The sequence below is a fragment of the Pelodiscus sinensis genome, chromosome 13 (genome assembly GCF_052426305.1).
Source record: "Pelodiscus sinensis isolate ZL-2025 chromosome 13, ASM5242630v1, whole genome shotgun sequence".
In the NCBI taxonomy this organism is placed as follows: domain Eukaryota; kingdom Metazoa; phylum Chordata; order Testudines; family Trionychidae; genus Pelodiscus; species Pelodiscus sinensis.
In genome coordinates this window covers 818,191-839,951 of record NC_143064.1, presented here as the reverse complement: position 1 = coordinate 839,951, position 21,761 = coordinate 818,191, and the positions used below count along the sequence as shown (strand labels likewise).

The 21,761-nt window shown below is 59.3% G+C and overlaps 1 protein-coding gene across 4 annotated transcripts in view; it reads left to right on the top strand.

Moving 5' to 3' along the window:
• NLGN3 (neuroligin 3) overlaps positions 1–21,761 on the top strand; it is a 121,504-nt gene that overhangs the window by 62,542 nt on the left and 37,201 nt on the right. For 3 of the 4 annotated variants that reach the window (XM_075915672.2, XM_075915671.2, XM_075915670.2), the window contains one exon: positions 8,937–9,086. The exons of the other annotated variant lie outside the window; for it this stretch is intronic. In XM_075915672.2, the coding sequence (XP_075771787.2) occupies positions 8,937–9,086 (150 nt within the window). The remainder of the gene's footprint in view (positions 1–8,936; positions 9,087–21,761) is intronic. 4 annotated transcript variants of the gene reach the window in all.

Sequence of the window (21,761 nt, the reverse complement as noted above, 5' to 3'; positions counted from 1 at the left end):
CGGACGTTAGTTCGAACTAACTTTAATAGGTGCTACACTAGCGCTCCGCTAGTTCGAATTTGAATCGAACTAGCGGAGCGCTTAGTTCGAACTAGGTAAACCTCATTTTACGAGGACTAACGCCTAGTTCGAACTAGCTAGTTCGAACTAAGGGCTGTGTAGCCCTTTAGTTCGAACTAGTGGGAGGCTAGCCCTCCCCAGGTTTCCCTGGTGGCCACTCTGGCCAACACCAGGGAAACTCTATGCCCCCCTCCCGGCCCCGGACCCCTTAAAGGGGCACGGGCTGGCTACGGTGCCCGTGCCAGGTGCAAGCCTGCCAGCACCCAGCTAGCAGACCCTGCACCTGGCACGGCACAGAGCCACCCACCCGATGCCCCCCAGCCCACCCCCTCTTGCCGGGACCAGGCTGGCGGCTCCCGGGAGCTTGCCCTGGACCGCAAGAGGCGGGCACCTTCCTGGGCTAGTGCGGACATCGTGGACCTCGTCCACGATCTCCGCACTAGGCACAGGAAAGTGGCTGTCTAGGGCAGGAGAGCTGCCAGCCTGGCCACCCAGGACCAGGTGTGCATGAAAATCAAGGGGGTCCACTGAGACCCCCGACACTGAGCCCTGAGCTTACAATGGCCGTCCTGGGTCAGACCAAAGGTCCATCTAGCCCAGTAGCCTGTCTGCCAACAGCGGCCAACCCTAGGGACCCTGGAGGGGATGGACCGAAGATAATGACCAAGCCATTTGTCTCGTGCCATCCCTCTCCAGCCTTCCACAAACTTTGGGCAGGGACACCACTCCTACCCTCTGGCTAATAGGACTCCATGGACCCAACCTCCATGACTTTATCTCACTTCCCTTTCAACTCTGTTCTAGTTGTAGCCTTCACAGCCTCCTGCAGCAAGGAGTTCCGCAGGTTAACTATTTGCTTTGTCAAGAACAACAACTTTCTCTTACTAGTTTCAAGCCTGCTACCCATTCCTTTCCTTTGGTGTCCTCTAGTCCTTCTTTAGGGGAACTCAGGAAGAACTTTTCTGAATGCACCCTCTCCACCCAACCCCTGCTTTTAGAGACCTCTATCCTGTCCCCACTCCGTCTCCTCTTTTCTAAGCTGAACAGTCCCAGTCTCTGTAGCCTTTCTTCATCTGGGACCTGTTCCCAACCCCTGATCATGTTAGTTGCCCTCCCCTCTCCCAGCCTTTCTCTTCCCCTCTCCCACCTCCTTTTCCCAGTGTCCCCCAGTTTTTTTCAATAAAGACAGAGTCAATGTTGGAAGAAACGTTATCTTTATTTTGTACATCAATAAGAAGGGGGGCTAGGGAAGGGTAAGTGGAAGGAGGTGAGGGAGGAATGGGGTACGAGCCCCCGATGGGGAGGACTGGGCTGGCTCTGCGGGCTTCTGGGGGTGGAAGCTCTCCTGCAGCCCCCCAATTACTCCCTCTCCCCAGATGGCAGCCTGCGGCAAGTGCAGCCGGGCTGATGGCCGAGTGGTGTGATGTGCCCAGTGTGGGCACTCAGGGCACTCCAAGCCAGAACTTCTTTGCAAGCGGGGCACCCCTTAGAACTGTGTGTCCGGGGTGGGGGTCGGGACCCTTTAAGCGCAGCCCTCGGCTAGCCTGAGACAGCATCTCCATGCTCTAAGTCCTCCTTTTATGCCCTGCCGGCACTGCTTCCGGCCATCCTTAAGCCCTGTTCAGAGTCCACTCAATGTGGACTTACTAGTTCGAACTAGCAAAACGCTAGTTCGAACTAGTTTTTAGTTCTAGACGCGTTAGTTCGAACTAGCTTAGTTCGAATTAACTAATTCGAACTAAGTTAGTTCGAACTAGCGCTGTAGTGTAGACGTACCCTCGCTCTCTCTCTCTCTGGTGTCTCCTCGGCCCTCTCTGCCACTGCTGCTCCCCACCAGAGGAGCAAGGGCCTGGAGATAGGAATGAAGGCAGCTGGCTGAGCACACCGAAGTGAGCACTGTCGCCTTACTGGCCACTGCTTTCTCCCCTTGGAGCAGGGATCCCCTGCCAGCCCGGAGCACTCTGCTGCAGACAGGGCCGTGGGCTCCGGCAGCTCACGTGGCAGGGGGCCTGGGCTGCTTCTGTTGTGGTCTGGCGGGAAGGGGGGAGGAGCGCGCAGGCCGGCGGGGAGAAGAGCACACGCTGGAGGGAAGCGGTGGGACGCTGCCCGGTGCTGTCATTTGGCCACTGGCTCCCAGGCTGCTGGGAGAGAGAGGAAAGACAAGCATGGCTTCAGGGGAGCTGGGCTTTGGGGGCCATGCCCAGAGCAGCCTGGGCAGGTGGCTTTTCTCAGCAGAGAGGACCGGAAGAGCTGGTCTTGCCTGCCCTGGCCAAGGCAGGGCTGGGGCAATATGGAAGGGACTGCCAGGCGGTGCCCTATGCTGTGTATGGGCTCCGGCTGACCCCTCCACCATGAGCTCAGTACTGGGCCTCTGGCATCCTTCCACCCCACCCCCCAGCTGGGCCCAGCCCCAACCTCCTCCGGCTCTCGCCAGGCCCTGCGGGCTGCACTCGACCCCACTCAACCACTGGTGGGGTCACAGGGCTAGGAAGTTGCGCTGTGGCTGGAGACAAGCGGTGGTTTGCCCTTCGGAGCGCCGCTCCTCCGGCTGGCAGCACGCCTGCCCCCTGCCCCTGTGCCCTCTGGCCTACGCGCCATGCCCGTCGCCAGCTCCCTGAGCCTTCCGACCCAGTTCCACTGCCAGCTCACCCGGAGCACAGGGCCCCCACGTCACTGCAGCAAATGGGGTCCCGGCCGGGAGAGTCGGCACAGCCAGGCTCCGCCCTGCCCTGGATTCTGTCACAGAGCATCTATTCCCCCTGGGGCGGACTTGTGGGAACCCCGCCTGTTACCAACGCCCTGGGGGTGTTGTGAGAACCCCGCCTGTTACCAACGCCCTGGGGGTGTTGTGAGAACCCTGCCTCATTGCCAATGCCCTGGGGGGTGTTGTGGGAACCCCGCCTGTTACCAACGCCCTGGGGGTGTTGTGGGAACCCTGCCTCATTGCCAATGCCCTGGGGGGTGTTGTGGGAACCCCGCCTGTTACCAACGCCCTGGGGGTGTTGAGAACCCCGCCTGTTACCAACGCCCTGGGGGTGTTGTGAGAACCCTGCCTCATTGCCAATGCCCTGGGGGGTGTTGTGGGAACCCCGCCTGTTACCAATGCCCTGGGGGTGTTGTGGGAACCCCGCCTGTTACCAATGCCCTGGGGGGTGTTGTGGGAACCCCGCCTGTTACCAATGCCCTGGGGGGTGTTGTGGGAACCCCGCCTGTTACCAATGCCCTGAGGGGTGTTGTGGGAACCCCGCCTGTTACCAACGCCCTGGGGGTGTTGTGAGAACCCTGCCTCATTGCCAATGCCCTGGGGGGTGTTGTGGGAACCCCGCCTGTTACCAATGCCCTGGGGGTGTTGTGGGAACCCCGCCTGTTACCAATGCCCTGGGGGGTGTTGTGGGAACCCCGCCTGTTACCAATGCCCTGGGGGGTGTTGTGGGAACCCCGCCTGTTACCAATGCCCTGAGGGGTGTTGTGGGAACCCCGCCTGTTACCAATGCCCTGGGGGTGTTGTGGGAACCCCGCCTGTTACCAATGCTCTGGGGGTGTTGTGGGAACCCCGCCTGTTACCAATGCCCTGAGGGGTGTTGTGGGAACCCCGCCTGTTACCAATGCTCTGGGGGTGTTGTGGGAACCCCGCCTGTTACCAATGCCCTGAGGGGTGTTGTGGGAACCCCGCCTGTTACCAATGCTCTGGGGGTGTTGTGGGAACCCCGCCTGTTACCAATGCTCTGGGGGTGTTGTGGGAACCCCGCCTGTTACCAATGCCCTGAGGGGTGTTGTGGGAACCCCGCCTGTTACCAATGCCCTGAGGGGTGTTGTGGGAACCCCGCCTGTTACCAATGCCCTGGGGGGTGTTGTGGGAACCCCGCCTGTTACCAATGCCCTGAGGGGTGTTGTGGGAACCCCGCCTGTTACCAATGCCCTGGGGGTGTTGTGGGAACCCCGCCTGTTACCAATGCTCTGGGGGTGTTGTGGGAACCCCGCCTGTTACCAATGCTCTGGGGGTGTTGTGGGAACCCCGCCTGTTACCAATGCCCTGAGGGGTGTTGTGGGAACCCCGCCTGTTACCAATGCTCTGGGGGTGTTGTGGGAACCCCACCTGTTACCAATGCCCTGAGGGGTGTTGTGGGAACCCCGCCTGTTACCAATGCCCTCGGGGCCTTGTGAGTACCCTGAGGGGGGCTGTGGCAGTGTTGGGGATTGCAGGGTCCCTGGCAGTGCAGCTGTGGCCTTTGCAGGGAAGGGGGCTGTCTATGCAGGTACTAGCTTTGCAGGAGAGGGAAATGTGTGGGGCTGGAAAGCCGCTTGCCCCATGTGTCACAAGGTCCCCCCACTGCACTGCAGGAGCCCACTGGCCCCCGGAGGAGGGGCACGGCGGTGGCAGCCCGTGTGCAGGGGAAGTGTCAATCTGTGCTGAGGCGCTCCAGTCAGGAGTTTGTGAGAGAGGGCCTGGCACTCCGCCCACAGGCCAATGCCTGGGGCTCTATGCAGCAGCTCCTCTTTGTGGCCCCCCAGGAGCGGTCCTTGGGCTGGCCAGTGCCAGGGCCCCATAGGCAAGGGTTCTGCTTGCACCCCCCGAGTGGAGCTGAGGAGTTCTGGGGCCGAGCAGGGTGGTGGAAAGTGCTTGCAAAATTGAGGGGGTCTCGTTGGTGCCCCTGCTGCATTGGCAAGTGGGCTGGGCAGCCCCTGCTGCTGGGGCCATATTGCTTGTGCCGCGAGTGGGAGGTGGTAACTGAGCAGCTTCAGTAACTTAGAACAGCCCCACCAGTGCCTGTGATGGCCCTGCAGCCGGCCACAATGGCGGGGGGGGGGGGAGGAGAAGCAAAGGCTCCATGAAATGCTCTGGGGTGGAGAGCACCTGGCAGCGGGCGGGGTAGGGGTCAATCTGCAGGGAGGGGTGACAGGAGCCACGGAACGCTCTGGGTGGAGAGCACCTGGCAATGGGCGGGGTAGGGGTCAATCTGCAGGGAGGGGTGACAGGAGCCACGGAACGCTCTGGGTGGAGAGCGCCTGGCAGCGGGCGGGGTAGGGGTCAATCTGCATGGAGGGGTGACAGGAGCCACGGAACGCTCTGGGTGGAGAGCGCCTGGCAGCGGGCGGGGTAGGGGTCAATCTGCATGGAGGGGTAACAGGAGCCACGGAACGCTCTGGGTGGAGAGTGCCTGGCAGCGGGCGGGGTAGGGGTCAATCTGCAGGGAGGGGTGACAGGAGCCACGGAACACTCTGGGTGGAGAGTGCCTGGCAGCGGGCGGGGTAGGGGTCAATCTGCATGGAGGGGTGACAGGAGCCACAGAACGCTCTGGGTGGAGAGTGCCTGGCAGCGGGCGGGGTAGGGGTCAATCTGTGCAGAGGGGTGACAGGAGCCACGGAACGCTCTGGGTGGAGAGTGCCTGGCAGCGGGCGGGGTAGGGGTCAATCTGCATGGAGGGGTGACAGGAGCCACGGAGCGCTCCGGGTGGAGAGTGCCTGGCAGCGGGCGGGGTAGGGGTCAATCTGTGCAGAGGGGTAACAGGAGCCACGGAACGCTCTGGGTGGAGAGCGCCTGGCAACGGGCGGGGTAGGGGTCAATCTGCATGGAGGGGTGACAGGAGCCACGGAACGCTCCGGGTGGAGAGTGCCTGGCAGCGGGTGGGGTAGCGGTCAATCTGCATGGAGGGGTGACAGGAGCCACGGAACGCTCCGGGTGGAGAGTGCCTGGCAGCGGGTGGGGTAGGGGTCAATCTGCATGGAGGGGTGACAGGAGCCACGGAACGCTCTGGGTGGAGAGCGCCTGGCAGTGGGCGGGGTAGGGGTCAATCTGCAGGGAGGGGTGACAGGAGCCACGGAACGCTCTGGGTGGAGAGCGCCTGGCAGCGGGCGGGGTAGGGGTCAATCTGCAGGGAGGGGTGACAGGAGCCACGGAACGCTCTGGGTGGAGAGCGGCTGACAGCGGGCGGGGTAGGGGTCAATCTGTGCAGAGGGGTGACAGGAGCCACAGAACGCTCTGGGTGGAGAGTGCCTGGCAGCGGGCGGGGTAGGGGTCAATCTGTGCAGAGGGGTGACAGGAGCCACGGAACGCTCTGGGTGGAGAGCGCCTGGCAGCGGGCGGGGTAGGGGTCAATCTGCAGGGAGGGGTGACAGGAGCCACGGAACGCTCTGGGTGGAGAGCGCCTGGCAGTGGGCGGGGTAGGGGTCAATCTGTGCAGAGGGGTAACAGGAGCCACGGAACGCTCTGGGTGGAGAGCGCCTGGCAACGGGCGGGGTAGGGGTCAATCTGTGCAGAGGGGTGACTGGAGCCACGGAACGCTCTGGGTGGAGAGCACCTGGCAGCGGGCGGGGTAGGGGTCAATCTGCAGGGAGGGGTGACAGGAGCCACGGAACGCTCTGGGTGGAGAGCACCTGGCAATGGGCGGGGTAGGGGTCAATCTGCAGGGAGGGGTGACAGGAGCCACGGAACGCTCTGGGTGGAGAGTGCCTGGCAGCGGGCGGGGTAGGGGTCAATCTGCAGGGAGGGGTGACAGGAGCCACGGAACGCTCTGGGTGGAGAGTGCCTGGCAGCGGGCGGGGTAGGGGTCAATCTGCATGGAGGGGTGACAGGAGCCACGGAACGCTCCGGGTGGAGAGTGCCTGGCAGCGGGCGGGGTAGGGGTCAATCTGCATGGAGGGGTGACAGGAGCCACGGAACGCTCTGGGTGGAGAGTGCCTGGCAGCGGGCGGGGTAGGGGTCAATCTGCATGGAGGGGTGACAGGAGCCACGGAGCGCTCCGGGTGGAGAGTGCCTGGCAGCGGGCGGGGTAGGGGTCAATCTGTGCAGAGGGGTAACAGGAGCCACGGAACGCTCTGGGTGGAGAGCGCCTGGCAACGGGCGGGGTAGGGGTCAATCTGCATGGAGGGGTGACAGGAGCCACGGAACGCTCCGGGTGGAGAGTGCCTGGCAGCGGGTGGGGTAGGGGTCAATCTGCATGGAGGGGTGACAGGAGCCACGGAACGCTCTGGGTGGAGAGCGCCTGGCAGTGGGCGGGGTAGGGGTCAATCTGCAGGGAGGGGTGACAGGAGCCACGGAACGCTCTGGGTGGAGAGCGCCTGGCAGCGGGCGGGGTAGGGGTCAAGCTGCAGGGAGGGGTGACAGGAGCCACGGAACGCTCTGGGTGGAGAGCGGCTGACAGCGGGCGGGGTAGGGGTCAATCTGTGCAGAGGGGTGACAGGAGCCACAGAACGCTCTGGGTGGAGAGTGCCTGGCAGCGGGCGGGGTAGGGGTCAATCTGTGCAGAGGGGTGACAGGAGCCACGGAACGCTCTGGGTGGAGAGCGCCTGGCAGCGGGCGGGGTAGGGGTCAATCTGCAGGGAGGGGTGACAGGAGCCACGGAACGCTCTGGGTGGAGAGCGCCTGGCAGTGGGCGGGGTAGGGGTCAATCTGTGCAGAGGGGTAACAGGAGCCACGGAACGCTCTGGGTGGAGAGCGCCTGGCAACGGGCGGGGTAGGGGTCAATCTGTGCAGAGGGGTGACTGGAGCCACGGAACGCTCTGGGTGGAGAGCACCTGGCAGCGGGCGGGGTAGGGGTCAATCTGCAGGGAGGGGTGACAGGAGCCACGGAACGCTCTGGGTGGAGAGCACCTGGCAATGGGCGGGGTAGGGGTCAATCTGCAGGGAGGGGTGACAGGAGCCACGGAACGCTCTGGGTGGAGAGTGCCTGGCAGCGGGCGGGGTAGGGGTCAATCTGTGCAGAGGGGTAACAGGAGCCACGGAACGCTCTGGGTGGAGAGCGCCTGGCAGCGGGCGGGGTAGGGGTCAATCTGTGCAGCCAGCCAGAGGGGCCAGGGGTCCCTAACTAGTCCTGGCAGCTCGCAGGGCTCAGTTCTGACCATTTCTAAGGGAGTCTCACATCTATTTCGAAGAATCGTTTAGTTTGCAAAGAGCTGACCTGGCTGAGCCTCACCAGCCCCCTGGCCTGGGGTAATGCAGCCCTGCTGCCAGCCTGGGATGCAAAAGGCAGGCAGTGAGGGCCCGGGCCTGGGAACCCTGTGCTGGCGTGGCCTGGCCTGCCTGAGCAGCTCTGGGGCTCCCAGCTGCTGGCGGAGCGGGCGTCGGGGATGAGCAGGTAGAGCAGTGCCCAGGTCACGGCCCCGCCAAGCATTGCCAAGGGCTGGTCTAGCTCTGCCGGAGACACTGAGGCCCAGTGCTAGGATTGTGACGTGGGGGCGCCTGCCTCGTTCCCAATATACTGGGGTGTTGTGGGAACAGCGAGACCTTCACGACAGACGAGAGGGCGCCTGAGGCCTCCCCACCAACCCCTCAGTGTCTAGCGCACTCCCCCATGCCTGCTCCCTTAGGCACCACTCCGTTGAGACTCCATCCCCAGACCCTCGTCCCTGCTGTCCTCTCTCCCCACCCCTGTGCCCCTCTGCTCTGTCTGTCTCCCCTCCTGGCCATGCTGTCTGGGCACGGGGCAGAGGGGTGCCTGCAGTGTGAAGCAATGCCAGCTCCCAGGACTCAGCCAGCCCGTGGCTGCCTGGCAGGTGCCGCAGCCCCTCTGCGCTCAGGGTGCGCCCTGCCAGGCTGCTGGGGAACCAGCTCAGGAGGATCCCATCTCCAGGGAATGTGCCCCTGGCTGTGCCTGCCGGTGGCCTGCAGAGCCCTGGCAGCTCGCCATCTGGGCCTGCTGACAGAGGCAGGGCTGGGGTCGGTCTGGGGGCTCGAGAAGTCCCGGAGGGCAGGGGATGGCACCGCCTGACGAGGGTTGAGTCCCACTGGTGCTGGGTGAGATGCCCAGGTCCTAGGTGGGGCCGGGCCATGGCTGCAGGGTTGCCCCGGGCAGGTCCTGGAAGCTGGTGTTTTTTTCACCCACCCCACGGCCTACCCTTCCTGGCAGAGCCCTGTGTGTAACCTCCTCTTCTTCCAGACATCCGCGACAGCGGGGCCAAGCCCGTGATGGTCTATATCCACGGTGGCTCCTACATGGAGGGCACAGGGAACATGATTGACGGCAGCATCCTGGCCAGCTACGGCAACGTCATCGTCATCACCCTCAACTACCGCGTGGGCGTGCTAGGTACGGGGGCGGGGCCTGCTCCCAGGTCGGCAAGGACACCCCAAGGGCCTCAGCTGGGGTGGGACACACGGGGAGCAGAGCCCCCAGGGCAGGGGCGCCAGCAGGACTAAGCTCCAAGAAGACTCTGGAGTCCTGGGCTGGAGCTTTCAACCCTCCAAAACCTTTGTTCCAGCCCCAGTCTGATCACCAAAGCCTCTTCTGCGCAGTGTGGATGCAGGCTGGGAGGAGGCCTGCTGTGCCCTGTGGACTCAGGAGCGCCGCTGGGAGGCCAGTGGCACATGCTGCGGGCTGGGCTCTGCCTTTTGCCTGCAAAGCCTGCCCTGCACACAGGTTTGAGAGAGAACCATAGTCCAGGCTCCTCTAGCTCTGCCTTGTGTCTCCCCGTGGCTCAGGGAAGGGCCCCGGGGGCTTGTGTCTCCCCGTGGCTCAGGGAAGGGCCCCGGGGGTTTGTGTCTCGCCGTGGCTCAGGGAAGGGCCCCGGAGGTTTGTGTCTCCCCGTGGCTCAGGGAAGGGCCCCGGGGGCTTGTGTCTCCCCGTGGCTCAGGGAAGGGCCCCGGGGGCTTGTGTCTCGCCGTGGCTCAGGGAAGGGCCCCGGGGGCTTGTGTCTCCCCGTGGCTCAGGGAAGGGCCCCGGGGGTTTGTGTCTCCCCGTGGCTCAGGGAAGGGCCCCGGGGGTTTGTGTCTCCCCGTGGCTCAGAGAAGGGCCCCGGGGGTTTGTGTCTCCCCGTGGCTCAGGGAAGGGCCCCGGGGGCTTGTGTCTCCCCGTGGCTCAGGGAAGGGCCCCGGGGGCTTGTGTCTCGCCGTGGCTCAGGGAAGGGCCCCGGGGGCTTGTGTCTCCCCGTGGCTCAGGGAAGGGCTCTGGGGGTTTGTGTCTCCCCGTGGCTCAGGGAAGGGCTCTGGGGGTTTGTGTCTCCCCGTGGCTCAGGGAAGGGCCCCGGGGGTTTGTGTCTCCCCGTGGCTCAGGGAAGGGCTCTGGGCGTTTGTGTCTCCCCGTGGCTCAGGGAAGGGCCCCGGGGGCTTGTGTCTCCCCGTGGCTCAGGGAAGGGCTCTGGGGGTTTGTGTCTCCCCGTGGCTCAGGGAAGGGCTCTGGGGGTTTGTGTCTCCCCATAGCTCAGGGAAGGGCTCCGGGGGTTTGTGTCTCCCCGTGGCTCAGGGAAGGGCTCTGGGGGTTTGTGTCTCCCCATAGCTCAGGGAAGGGCTCCGGGGGTTTGTGTCTCCCCGTGGCTCAGGGAAGGGCTCTGGGGGTTTGTGTCTCCCCATAGCTCAGGGAAGGGAACCCATCCCACTGCTTCACTGCCCTCCTAAGCAAATAGTTTGTCCTGCTATCCAACCTAGACCTCCTCCACTAAAACTTAAGACTGTTGCTCCTTGTTCTGCATCCATCACTACTGAGAACAGCCTCTCGCCAGCCTCTATGGAACCTCCCTTCAGGAAGTTGCAGGCTGCTCTCAAATCCCCCCTCACTCTTCTCTTCTGAAGACTAAACAAGCCCAAATCCCTCAGCCTCTCCTCGTAGGTCATGTGCTCCAGCCCCCTCAGCATTTTGGTTGCCTCCACTGGACCCTCTCCAATGTGTCCACGTCCTTTCTATAGTGGGGGGTCCAGAACTGGACACAATACTCCAGATGTGGCCTCACCGGTGCCGAATAAAGGGGAATAATCACATCTCTGGATCTGCTGGCAATGCTCCTCCTAATGCAGCCTAATATGCCATTAGCCTTCTTGGCTACAAGGGCGCCCTGTTGACTCATATCCAGCTTCTCATCCGCTGTAACCCCCAGGTCCTTTTCTGCAGAACTGCTTCTTAGCCAGTCGGTCCCCAGGCTGTATCAATTCTTGGGATTCTTTTGTGCCAAGGGCAGGACTCTGCACTTGTCCTTGTTGTACCGCATCAGATTTCTTGTGGCCCAATCCTCTAATCTGTCCGGGTCACTCTGAACCCTCTCTCTGCCCTCCAGTGTATCTACCTCTCCCCCAGCTTAGTGTCATCTGTGAACTTACTGAGGGTGCAATCCATCCCCTCAGCCAGGTCATTAATAAAGATGTTGAACAAAACTGTCCCTAGAACTGATCCTTGGGGCACTCGGCTAGAAACCGACCGCCATCCTGACATCGAGCCGTTGGTCACTACCCGCTGGGCCCGACAGTCTAGCCAGCTTTCTATCCATCTTACCGTCCATTTATCCAATCCACAATCCCTTAACTTGCTGGCAAGAATATTGTGGGAGACCGTATCAAAAGCCTTGCTAAAGTCAAGGTCTATCACATCCACTGACTTTCCCATGTCCACCGAGCCAGTTACCTCAGCATAGGAGCTAATCAGATTGGTCAGGCACGACTTGCCCTTAGTGAATCCATGCTGACTATTCCTGATCACTTCCCCTCTTCCAAGTGCTTCAAAATGGATTCCTTGAGGATCCCCTCCAGGATTTTCCAGGGACTGAGGTGAGGCTGGCTGGTCTGTAGTTCCCTGGATCATCCTTCTTCCCTTTTTAAAGCTGGGCCCTGCATTTGCCTTTTTCCAGTCATCCGGGATCTCTCCCGATCTCCACGACTTTTCAAAGATAATGGCCAAAGGCTCCGCAATGACATTTGCCAACTCCCTCAGCCCCCTCGGATGCACTAAATCCAGACCCAGGGATCTGTGTGTGTTTAGCTTTTCTAAATAGTTCTTAGCCTGTTCTTTCCCCACTGAGGGCTGCCCACCTCCTCCCCATACTGCATTGCCTAGCGCATTAGTCTGGGAGCTTCCTCAAAGGGCAGATCGCTGGCTCTGTGCCCCGGCTGAGTGCCAAGGCGAGGCTGTCAGCCCTGCCATGGCCATGGGCCTGCTGGCGCTCGGCCCTTTGGGGCCAGGCCATTGCTGGTCACCTGCCCCGTGGGCTGGATCCCTGCAGCAGGTGCCTTCTACCTTCCCTTGGGAGGACGGGCTCCAGGAGGCCAGCGGTGAGCAGGGTTCACCCAGACATCCCCCAGCCCCGGGTGCCTCTTCCTGGCTCCACCACAGCTTCTCCCAGGCCTTGCCCCTGCGCCCAGAGCCAGGGTGAGCAGAAGGTCTGCCTTGCTGAGGAGCCTGTCCCGTGGCCAGAGCCCCAAGGCCGCCCTCTGCCCCAGCCCAGGGCTCCAGGGGCCCGTGGAGTGTGCGGAGGAGCCTTGGTGCCGGCATGTGCCGCAGGCTGGGGAGCCCTGTGCGAGCAGCAGAAATGCTGCTCTGGGCTCTCAGGCCCTGCGCACTGGTGCCACCTGGGGCTGGTGCTGCTGGTCTCCGCAGCCCGTGGCCTAGGCCAGTGGCCCTGAAGAAAGTGCTGCGGGCAGAAGCTGATGGCTCACTTGGGCTGTAGGGCGCCAATGGTGGCGGAGCCAGGAGCCCCAGGGACCCGGCTGTGGTTTTGTGGGCATGGCCCAGGGGCTCTGGGTCCGGCAGCCTAGCCAGAGAGCGCTGTGCAGCCCAGGCTGGAGCAGGGCTGGAAGCCTGAGTCGCTCTGTTGGCAGCCCCCCAGGCCTCGGAGAGCCACGTGCCCATGCAGGCTTGTTCCTCTGCACTGACCCCACTGGCCTCCCAAAGGCTGTTCCACGTGCCTGGGGGGCAATGCGAGAGCCCCGTGGTCACAGACTCCACTTACCTCCTTGTTACAGCCACCAGGGATTCTGAGCCTGCTCCTGCGGGCGCGCAACAGGGTGGCGGTCTGGGCGTAGGGGCATGGTCTGGCAGTGGGAAGGGGACCCTAGGGGGTCTCCGTGGGGGCCCCTGGCCTCAACCTGTTATCCACATGAATTTCTCTGTCCCTTCCACACAGCAGGGACACACACCTCACCCAGTTCCTAGGGCTCACGGTGCAACCCTGTGAATTTACACACACACCTCACCCAGTTCCTAGGGCTCACGGTGCAACCCTGTGAATTTACACACACACCTCACCCAGTTCCTAGGGCTCACGGTGCAACCCTGTGAATTTACACACACACCTCACCCAGTTCCTAGGGCTCACGGTGCAACCCTGTGAATTTACACACACACCTCACCCAGTTCCTAGGGCTCACGGTGCAACCCTGTGAATTTACACACACCTCACCCAGTTCCTAGGGCTCACGGTGCAACCCTGTGAATTTACACACACACCTTACCCAGTTCTTAGGGCTCACGGTGCAACCCTGTGAATTTACACATACACCTTACCCAGTTCCTAGGGCTCACGGTGCAACCCTGTGAATTTACACACACACCTCACCCAGTTCCTAGGGCTCACGGTGCAACCCTGTGAATTTACACATACACCTCACCCAGTTCCTAGGGCTCACGGTGCAACCCTGTGAATTTACACACACACCTCACCCAGTTCCCAGGGCTCACGGTGCAACCCTGTGAATTTACACACACACACCTTACTTACCCAGTTCCTAGGCTCCCACGGTGCAACCCTGTGAATTTACACACACACCTTACCCAGTTCCCAGGGCTCACGGTGCAACCCTGTGAATTTACACACACACCTCACCCAGTTCCTAGGGCTCACAGTGCAACCCTGTGAATTTACACATACACCTTACCCAGTTCCCAGGGCTCACGGTGCAACCCTGTGAATTTACACACACACCTCACCCAGTTCCTAGGGCTCACGGTGCAACCCTGTGAATTTACACACACACCTTACCCAGTTCCTAGGGCTCACGGTGCAACCCTGTGAATTTACACACACACCTTACTTACCCAGTTCCTAGGCTCCCACGGTGCAACCCTGTGAATTTACACACACACCTTACTTACCCAGTTCCTAGGCTCCCACGGTGCAACCCTGTGAATTTACACACACACCTTACTTACCCAGTTCCTAGGCTCCCACGGTGCAACCCTGTGAATTTACACACACACCTTCACCCAGTTCCTAGGGCTCACGGTGCAACCCTGTGAATTTACACACACACCTTACTTACCCAGTTCCTAGGCTCCCACGGTGCAACCCTGTGAATTTACACATACACCTTACCCAGTTCCTAGGGCTCACGGTGCAACCCTGTGAATTTACACATACACCTTACCCAGTTCCTAGGGCTCACGGTGCAACCCTGTAAATTTACACACACACCTTACTTACCCAGTTCCTAGGCTCCCACGGTGCAACCCTGTGAATTTACACATACACCTTACCCAGTTCCTAGGGCTCACGGTGCAACCCTGTGAATTTACACATACACCTTACCCAGTTCCTAGGCTCCCACAGTGCAACCCTGTGAATTTACACATACACCTTACCCAGTTCCTAGGGCTCACGGTACAACCCTGTGAATTTACACACACACCTCACCCAGTTCCTAGGGCTCACGGTGCAACCCTGTGAATTTACACACACACCTTACCCAGTTCCTAGGGCTCACGGTGCAACCCTGTGAATTTACACACACACCTCACCCAGGTCCTAAGGCTCCCACGGTGCAACCCCGTGAATTTACACACACACCTTCACCCAGTTCCTAAGGCTCCCACGGTGCAACCCTGTGAATTTACACACACACCTTACCCAGTTCCTAGGGCTCACGGTGCAACCCTGTGAATTTACACACACACCTTACTTACCCAGTTCCTAGGGCTCACGGTGCAACCCTGTGAATTTACACACACACCTTCACCCAGTTCCTAAGGCTCCCACGGTGCAACCCTGTGAATTTACACACACACCTTACCCAGTTCCTAGGGCTCACGGTGCAACTCTGTGAATTTACACACACACCTTACCCAATTCCTAGGGCTCACGGTGCAACCCTGTGAATTTACACACACACCTCACCCAGGTCCTAAGGCTCCCACGGTGCAACCCTGTGAATTTACACACACACCTTACCCAGTTCCTAGGGCTCACGGTACAACCCTGTGAATTTACACACACCTCACCCAGTTCCTAGGGCTCACGGTGCAACCCTGTGAATTTACACACACACCTTACCCAGTTCCTAGGGCTCACGGTGCAACCCTGTGAATTTACACATACACCTTACCCAGTTCCTAGGGCTCACGGTGCAACCCTGTGAATTTACACACACACCTCACCCAGTTCCTAGGGCTCACGGTGCAACCCTGTGAATTTACACATACACCTCACCCAGTTCCTAGGGCTCACGGTGCAACCCTGTGAATTTACACACACACCTCACCCAGTTCCCAGGGCTCACGGTGCAACCCTGTGAATTTACACATACACACACCTTACTTACCCAGTTCCTAGGCTCCCACGGTGCAACCCTGTGAATTTACACACACACCTTACCCAGTTCCCAGGGCTCACGGTGCAACCCTGTGAATTTACACACACACCTCACCCAGTTCCTAGGGCTCACAGTGCAACCCTGTGAATTTACACATACACCTTACCCAGTTCCCAGGGCTCACGGTGCAACCCTGTGAATTTACACACACACCTCACCCAGTTCCTAGGGCTCACGGTGCAACCCTGTGAATTTACACACACACCTTACCCAGTTCCTAGGGCTCACGGTGCAACCCTGTGAATTTACACACACACCTTACTTACCCAGTTCCTAGGCTCCCACGGTGCAACCCTGTGAATTTACACACACACCTTACTTACCCAGTTCCTAGGCTCCCACGGTGCAACCCTGTGAATTTACACACACACCTTACTTACCCAGTTCCTAGGCTCCCACGGTGCAACCCTGTGAATTTACACACACACCTTCACCCAGTTCCTAGGGCTCACGGTGCAACCCTGTGAATTTACACACACACCTTACTTACCCAGTTCCTAGGCTCCCACGGTGCAACCCTGTGAATTTACACATACACCTTACCCAGTTCCTAGGGCTCACGGTGCAACCCTGTGAATTTACACATACACCTTACCCAGTTCCTAGGGCTCACGGTGCAACCCTGTAAATTTACACACACACCTTACTTACCCAGTTCCTAGGCTCCCACGGTGCAACCCTGTGAATTTACACATACACCTTACCCAGTTCCTAGGGCTCACGGTGCAACCCTGTGAATTTACACATACACCTTACCCAGTTCCTAGGCTCCCACAGTGCAACCCTGTGAATTTACACATACACCTTACCCAGTTCCTAGGGCTCACGGTACAACCCTGTGAATTTACACACACACCTCACCCAGTTCCTAGGGCTCACGGTGCAACCCTGTGAATTTACACACACACCTTACCCAGTTCCTAGGGCTCACGGTGCAACCCTGTGAATTTACACACACACCTCCCCCAGGTCCTAAGGCTCCCACGGTGCAACCCCGTGAATTTACACACACACCTTCACCCAGTTCCTAAGGCTCCCACGGTGCAACCCTGTGAATTTACACACACACCTTACCCAGTTCCTAGGGCTCACGGTGCAACCCTGTGAATTTACACACACACCTTACTTACCCAGTTCCTAGGGCTCACGGTGCAACCCTGTGAATTTACACACACACCTTCACCCAGTTCCTAAGGCTCCCACGGTGCAACCCTGTGAATTTACACACACACCTTACCCAGTTCCTAGGGCTCACGGTGCAACTCTGTGAATTTACACACACACCTTACCCAATTCCTAGGGCTCACGGTGCAACCCTGTGAATTTACACACACACCTCACCCAGGTCCTAAGGCTCCCACGGTGCAACCCTGTGAATTTACACACACACCTTACCCAGTTCCTAGGGCTCACGGTACAACCCTGTGAATTTACACACACCTCACCCAGTTCCTAGGGCTCACGGTGCAACCCTGTGAATTTACACACACACCTTACCCAGTTCCTAGGGCTCACGGTGCAACCCTGTGAATTTACACATACACCTTACCCAGTTCCTAGGGCTCACGGTGCAACCCTGTGAATTTACACACACACCTCACCCAGTTCCTAGGGCTCACGGTGCAACCCTGTGAATTTACACATACACCTCACCCAGTTCCTAGGGCTCACGGTGCAACCCTGTGAATTTACACACACACCTCACCCAGTTCCCAGGGCTCACGGTGCAACCCTGTGAATTTACACACACACACACCTTACTTACCCAGTTCCTAGGCTCCCACGGTGCAACCCTGTGAATTTACACACACACCTTATCCAGTTCCCAGGGCTCACGGTGCAACCCTGTGAATTTACACGCACACCTCACCCAGTTCCTAGGGCTCACGGTGCAACCCTGTGAATTTACACACACACCTTACCCAGTTCCTAGGGCTCACGGTGCAACCCTGTGAATTTACACACACACCTTACTTACCCAGTTCCTAGGCTCCCACGGTGCAACCCTGTGAATTTACACACACACTTTACTTACCCAGTTCCTAGGCTCACGGTGCAACCCTGTGAATTTACACACACACCTTACTTACCCAGTTCCTAGGCTCCCACGGTGCAACCCTGTGAATTTACACACACACCTTACTTACCCAGTTCCTAGGCTCCCACGGTGCAACCCTGTGAATTTACACACACACCTTCACCCAGTTACTAGGGCTCACGGTGCAACCCTGTGAATTTACACACACACCTTACTTACCCAGTTCCTAGGCTCCCACGGTGCAACCCTGTGAATTTACACATACACCTTACCCAGTTCCTAGGGCTCACGGTGCAACCCTGTGAATTTACACATACACCTTACCCAGTTCCTAGGGCTCACGGTGCAACCCTGTAAATTTACACACACACCTTACTTACCCAGTTCCTAGGCTCCCACGGTGCAACCCTGTGAATTTACACATACACCTTACCCAGTTCCTAGGGCTCACGGTGCAACCCTGTGAATTTACACATACACCTTACCCAGTTCCTAGGCTCCCACAGTGCAACCCTGTGAATTTACACATACACCTTACCCAGTTCCTAGGGCTCACGGTACAACCCTGTGAATTTACACACACACCTCACCCAGTTCCTAGGGCTCACGGTGCAACCCTGTGAATTTACACACACACCTTACCCAGTTCCTAGGGCTCACGGTGCAACCCTGTGAATTTACACACACACCTCACCCAGGTCCTAAGGCTCCCACGGTGCAACCCCGTGAATTTACACACACACCTTCACCCAGTTCCTAAGGCTCCCACGGTGCAACCCTGTGAATTTACACACACACCTTACCCAGTTCCTAGGGCTCACGGTGCAACCCTGTGAATTTACACACACACCTTACTTACCCAGTTCCTAGGCTCCCACGGTGCAACTCTGTGAATTTACACACACACCTTACCCAATTCCTAGGGCTCACGGTGCAACCCTGTGAATTTACACACACACCTCACCCAGGTCCTAAGGCTCCCACGGTGCAACCCTGTGAATTTACACACACACCTTACCCAGTTCCTAGGGCTCACGGTACAACCCTGTGAATTTACACACACACCTTACCCAGTTCCTAGGGCTCACGGTGCAACCCTGTGAATTTACACACACACCTTCACCCAGTTCCTAGGGCTCACGGTGCAACCCTGTGAATTTACACACACACCTTACCCAGTTCCTAGGCTCTCACGGTGCAACCCTGTGAATTTACACACACACCTCACCCAGTTCCCAGGCTCTCACGGTACAACCCTGTGAATTTACACACACACCTTAGCCAGTTCCTAGGGCTCACGGTGCAACCCTGTGAATTTACACAGACCCCTTATCCAGTTCCTAGGGCTCACGGTGCAACCCTGTGAATTTACACACACACCTCACTCAGTTCCCAGTCTCTTATGGTGCAACCCTGTGAATTTACACACACACACCTTACCCAGTTTCTAGGCTCTCACGGTACAACCCTTTGAATTTACACACACACCTCACCCAGTTCCTAGGCTCTCACGGTACAACCCTGTGAATTTACATACCCACCCTCACCCAGTTCCTAGGGCTCATGGTGCAACCCTGTGAATTTACACACCCACCCTCACCCAGTTCCTAGGGCTCACGGTGCAACCGTGGGAATTTTCACACCCATCTTCATCCAGTTCCTAGGGCTCACGGTGCAACCGTGGGAATTTTCACACCCATCTTCATCCAGTTCCTAGGGCTCACGGTGCAACCCTGTGAATTTTCACACCCACCTTCACCCAGTTCCTAGGGCTCACGGTGCAACCCTGTGAATTTACACACCCACCCTCACCCAGTTCCTAGGGCTCACGGTGCAACCCTGTGAATTTACACTCCTACCCTCACCCAATTGATAGGGCTCACGGTGCAATCCTGTGAATTTACACACCCACCTTCACCCAATTCATAGGGCTCAGGGCGCAACTTCCTGTGGGTTGGCAGGAACTTTAGCCACTGAAAGAGCCTCACCCAGTAATATCCTTATCCTCTATGGATTGACAATTCCCAAACAAGCAGAGTACACATGCTAAGTGCTCAGCGGCACGCTCCCGAAGCCTGATACAGGCAGGCAGACTTCCCTTGTTAGCCAGGCAGGATCAGCTTCTCTGGATAATCCTGGCAGCTCTAGTCTTAGGCTGGGTCCCGGACGTGAGTTCTTCTTCCAGGTCTTCCCCCTCCTCTTAGTGTTCCTTTCTGTTCTTGTTTCTCTGTTGCTCTTCTAGCTGGTCTCTTCTTGGACCCCAGTTCATATACAGGCAGTCCCCGGGTTACGTACAAGATAGGGACTGTAGGTTTGTTCTTAAGTTGAATCTGTATGTAAGTCGGAACTGGCGTCCAGATTCAGCCGCTGCTGAAACTGATCAGTTTCAACAGTGGCTGAATCTGGACGCCAGTTCTGACTTACATACAGATTCAACTTAAGAACCCCAGGCATCCCCAAGTCAGCTGCTGCTGAAACTGATCAGCGGCTGATTCCAGGAAGCCTGGGGCAGGGGCTTCCTGTAGTCAGCCACTGGTCATTTTCAGCAGCTGCTGACTAGGGGACACCTGGGGCAGAGCAGCTGGGGTGCTGCTGGGTTGGTCCAGTGGCACCCAGAGCGGCGCTACGGGACCAACCGGCAGCGCCCCAGCTGCTGTACCACAGGCGTCCGGAGCAAAGCGGCGGAACACGCGGGCAGCGGGACAGCCCAGACGCGCCGTGGCTATCCTGCTGCCCTCGGGCTCCGCGGCTTTGCTCTGCTCTGCTCCCCGTCCCCCAGGTCTGCAGACCAGGGGGAGGGGGAGCAGAGCGGAGCAGAGCGGCGGAACGCGCGGCCAGCTGACAGCCCAGACGCGTCTGGGCTGTCAGCTGGCCGCGTGCTCCGCTCTGCTCCCCCTCCCCCTGGTCTGCAGACCAGGGGGAGGGAGAGCAGAGCAGAGCAGAGCAGAGCAGAGCAGAGCAGAGCAGAGCAGAGCGGCAGAACGCGCGGCCAGCTGACAGCCCAGACACGTCTGGGCTGTCAGCTGGCTGCGCGTTCCGCCGCTCTGCTCTGCTCCGCTCTGCTCCCCCTCCCCCTGGTCTGCAGACCGGGGGAGGGGGGGAGCAGAGCGGAGCGCGCGGCCAGCTGACAGCCCAGACGCGTCTGGGCTGTCAGCTGGCCGCGCGTTCCGCCGCCGCTTTGCTTCCTCTCCCTGGTCTGCTCGAGACCAGGGAGAGGAAGTGCCCCATTCGTAACTGCGGATCCGACATAAGTCGGATCCGCGTAACTCGGGGACTGCCTGTAGTGAAACCCGAGTCCTGCTTAGCTAGACGGTAACCAATTATTTTAGTATAATGTTACTAACCGGTCATAACATACTGTAACAGAATTACCTAACCCAGTGGTCCCCAACCTTTTGGGGCTGCTCACACGCCGGGCACCTGGGGGCGGGGCCACCCATACGCTGCATGTCCGGAGCTGGCGCCACAACTCTGCTGCATGCCCAGGGATGGGGCCGCCCACACGCTGCGCGCCCGGGGCCAGAACAGCCCATGTCCCGCGCACCCGGGGGCAGGGCCGCCACCACCCATGTGCTGTGTGCCCAGAGCCGGTGCCTGTGCCACACGCCCAGGAGCCGGCAGTGCCCATGCGCCCGGTGGTGGGGCCGCCCGTGTGCTGCGTGCCCGGGACCAGTGCAGCCTCTATGCCATGCGCCCAGGTCGGCGCCGCCCATATGCTGCAAGCCCAGGGCCGGCACAGCCCTTGCGCCGTTCACCCGGGGGCGGGGCCGACCGTGTGCTGCATGCCGCCAATGCACCCAGGGGCTGGCACAGAAATGGCCCAGCGGGCACCCTGGCGCCTGCAGGCACCGTGTTGGGGACCACTAACTTAACCAATCAGACCCCACCACCCTAATTGATTTACACCTAGCAAAATTAATTCTCCAACAGACAGCAACAGTTACAAACCAGACAGAGATCACAGAGACAATAGGAAAGTGAGGACACGTAACCATAGAATGCACATTCCACAACCTCAACTCTGGAGAAGCAGTTTCTGGCCAGACACACTGATGTGACTTCAGTTTTCTTTACCCATCTTGAGATCTGTCTGTTTATCTGGTGAGAAAAAGGAAACGACGGGTGGTGGTGGTCGGGGACTCCCTCCTAAGAGGGACTGAGCCATCTCTCTGCCGTCCGGACCTGGAATCTCGAGAGGTGAGCTGCTTACCGGGAGCTCGCATTCAGGATGTCACTGAGAGGCTTACCAAGCTGATCAAACCTTCGGATCGCTACCCCTTCCTGCTTCTCCACGTGGGAACTAATGATACGGCCAAGAATGACCTTGAGCGGGTCACTGCGGATTATGTAGAGCTGGGAAGAAGGATCAAAGAATTTGGA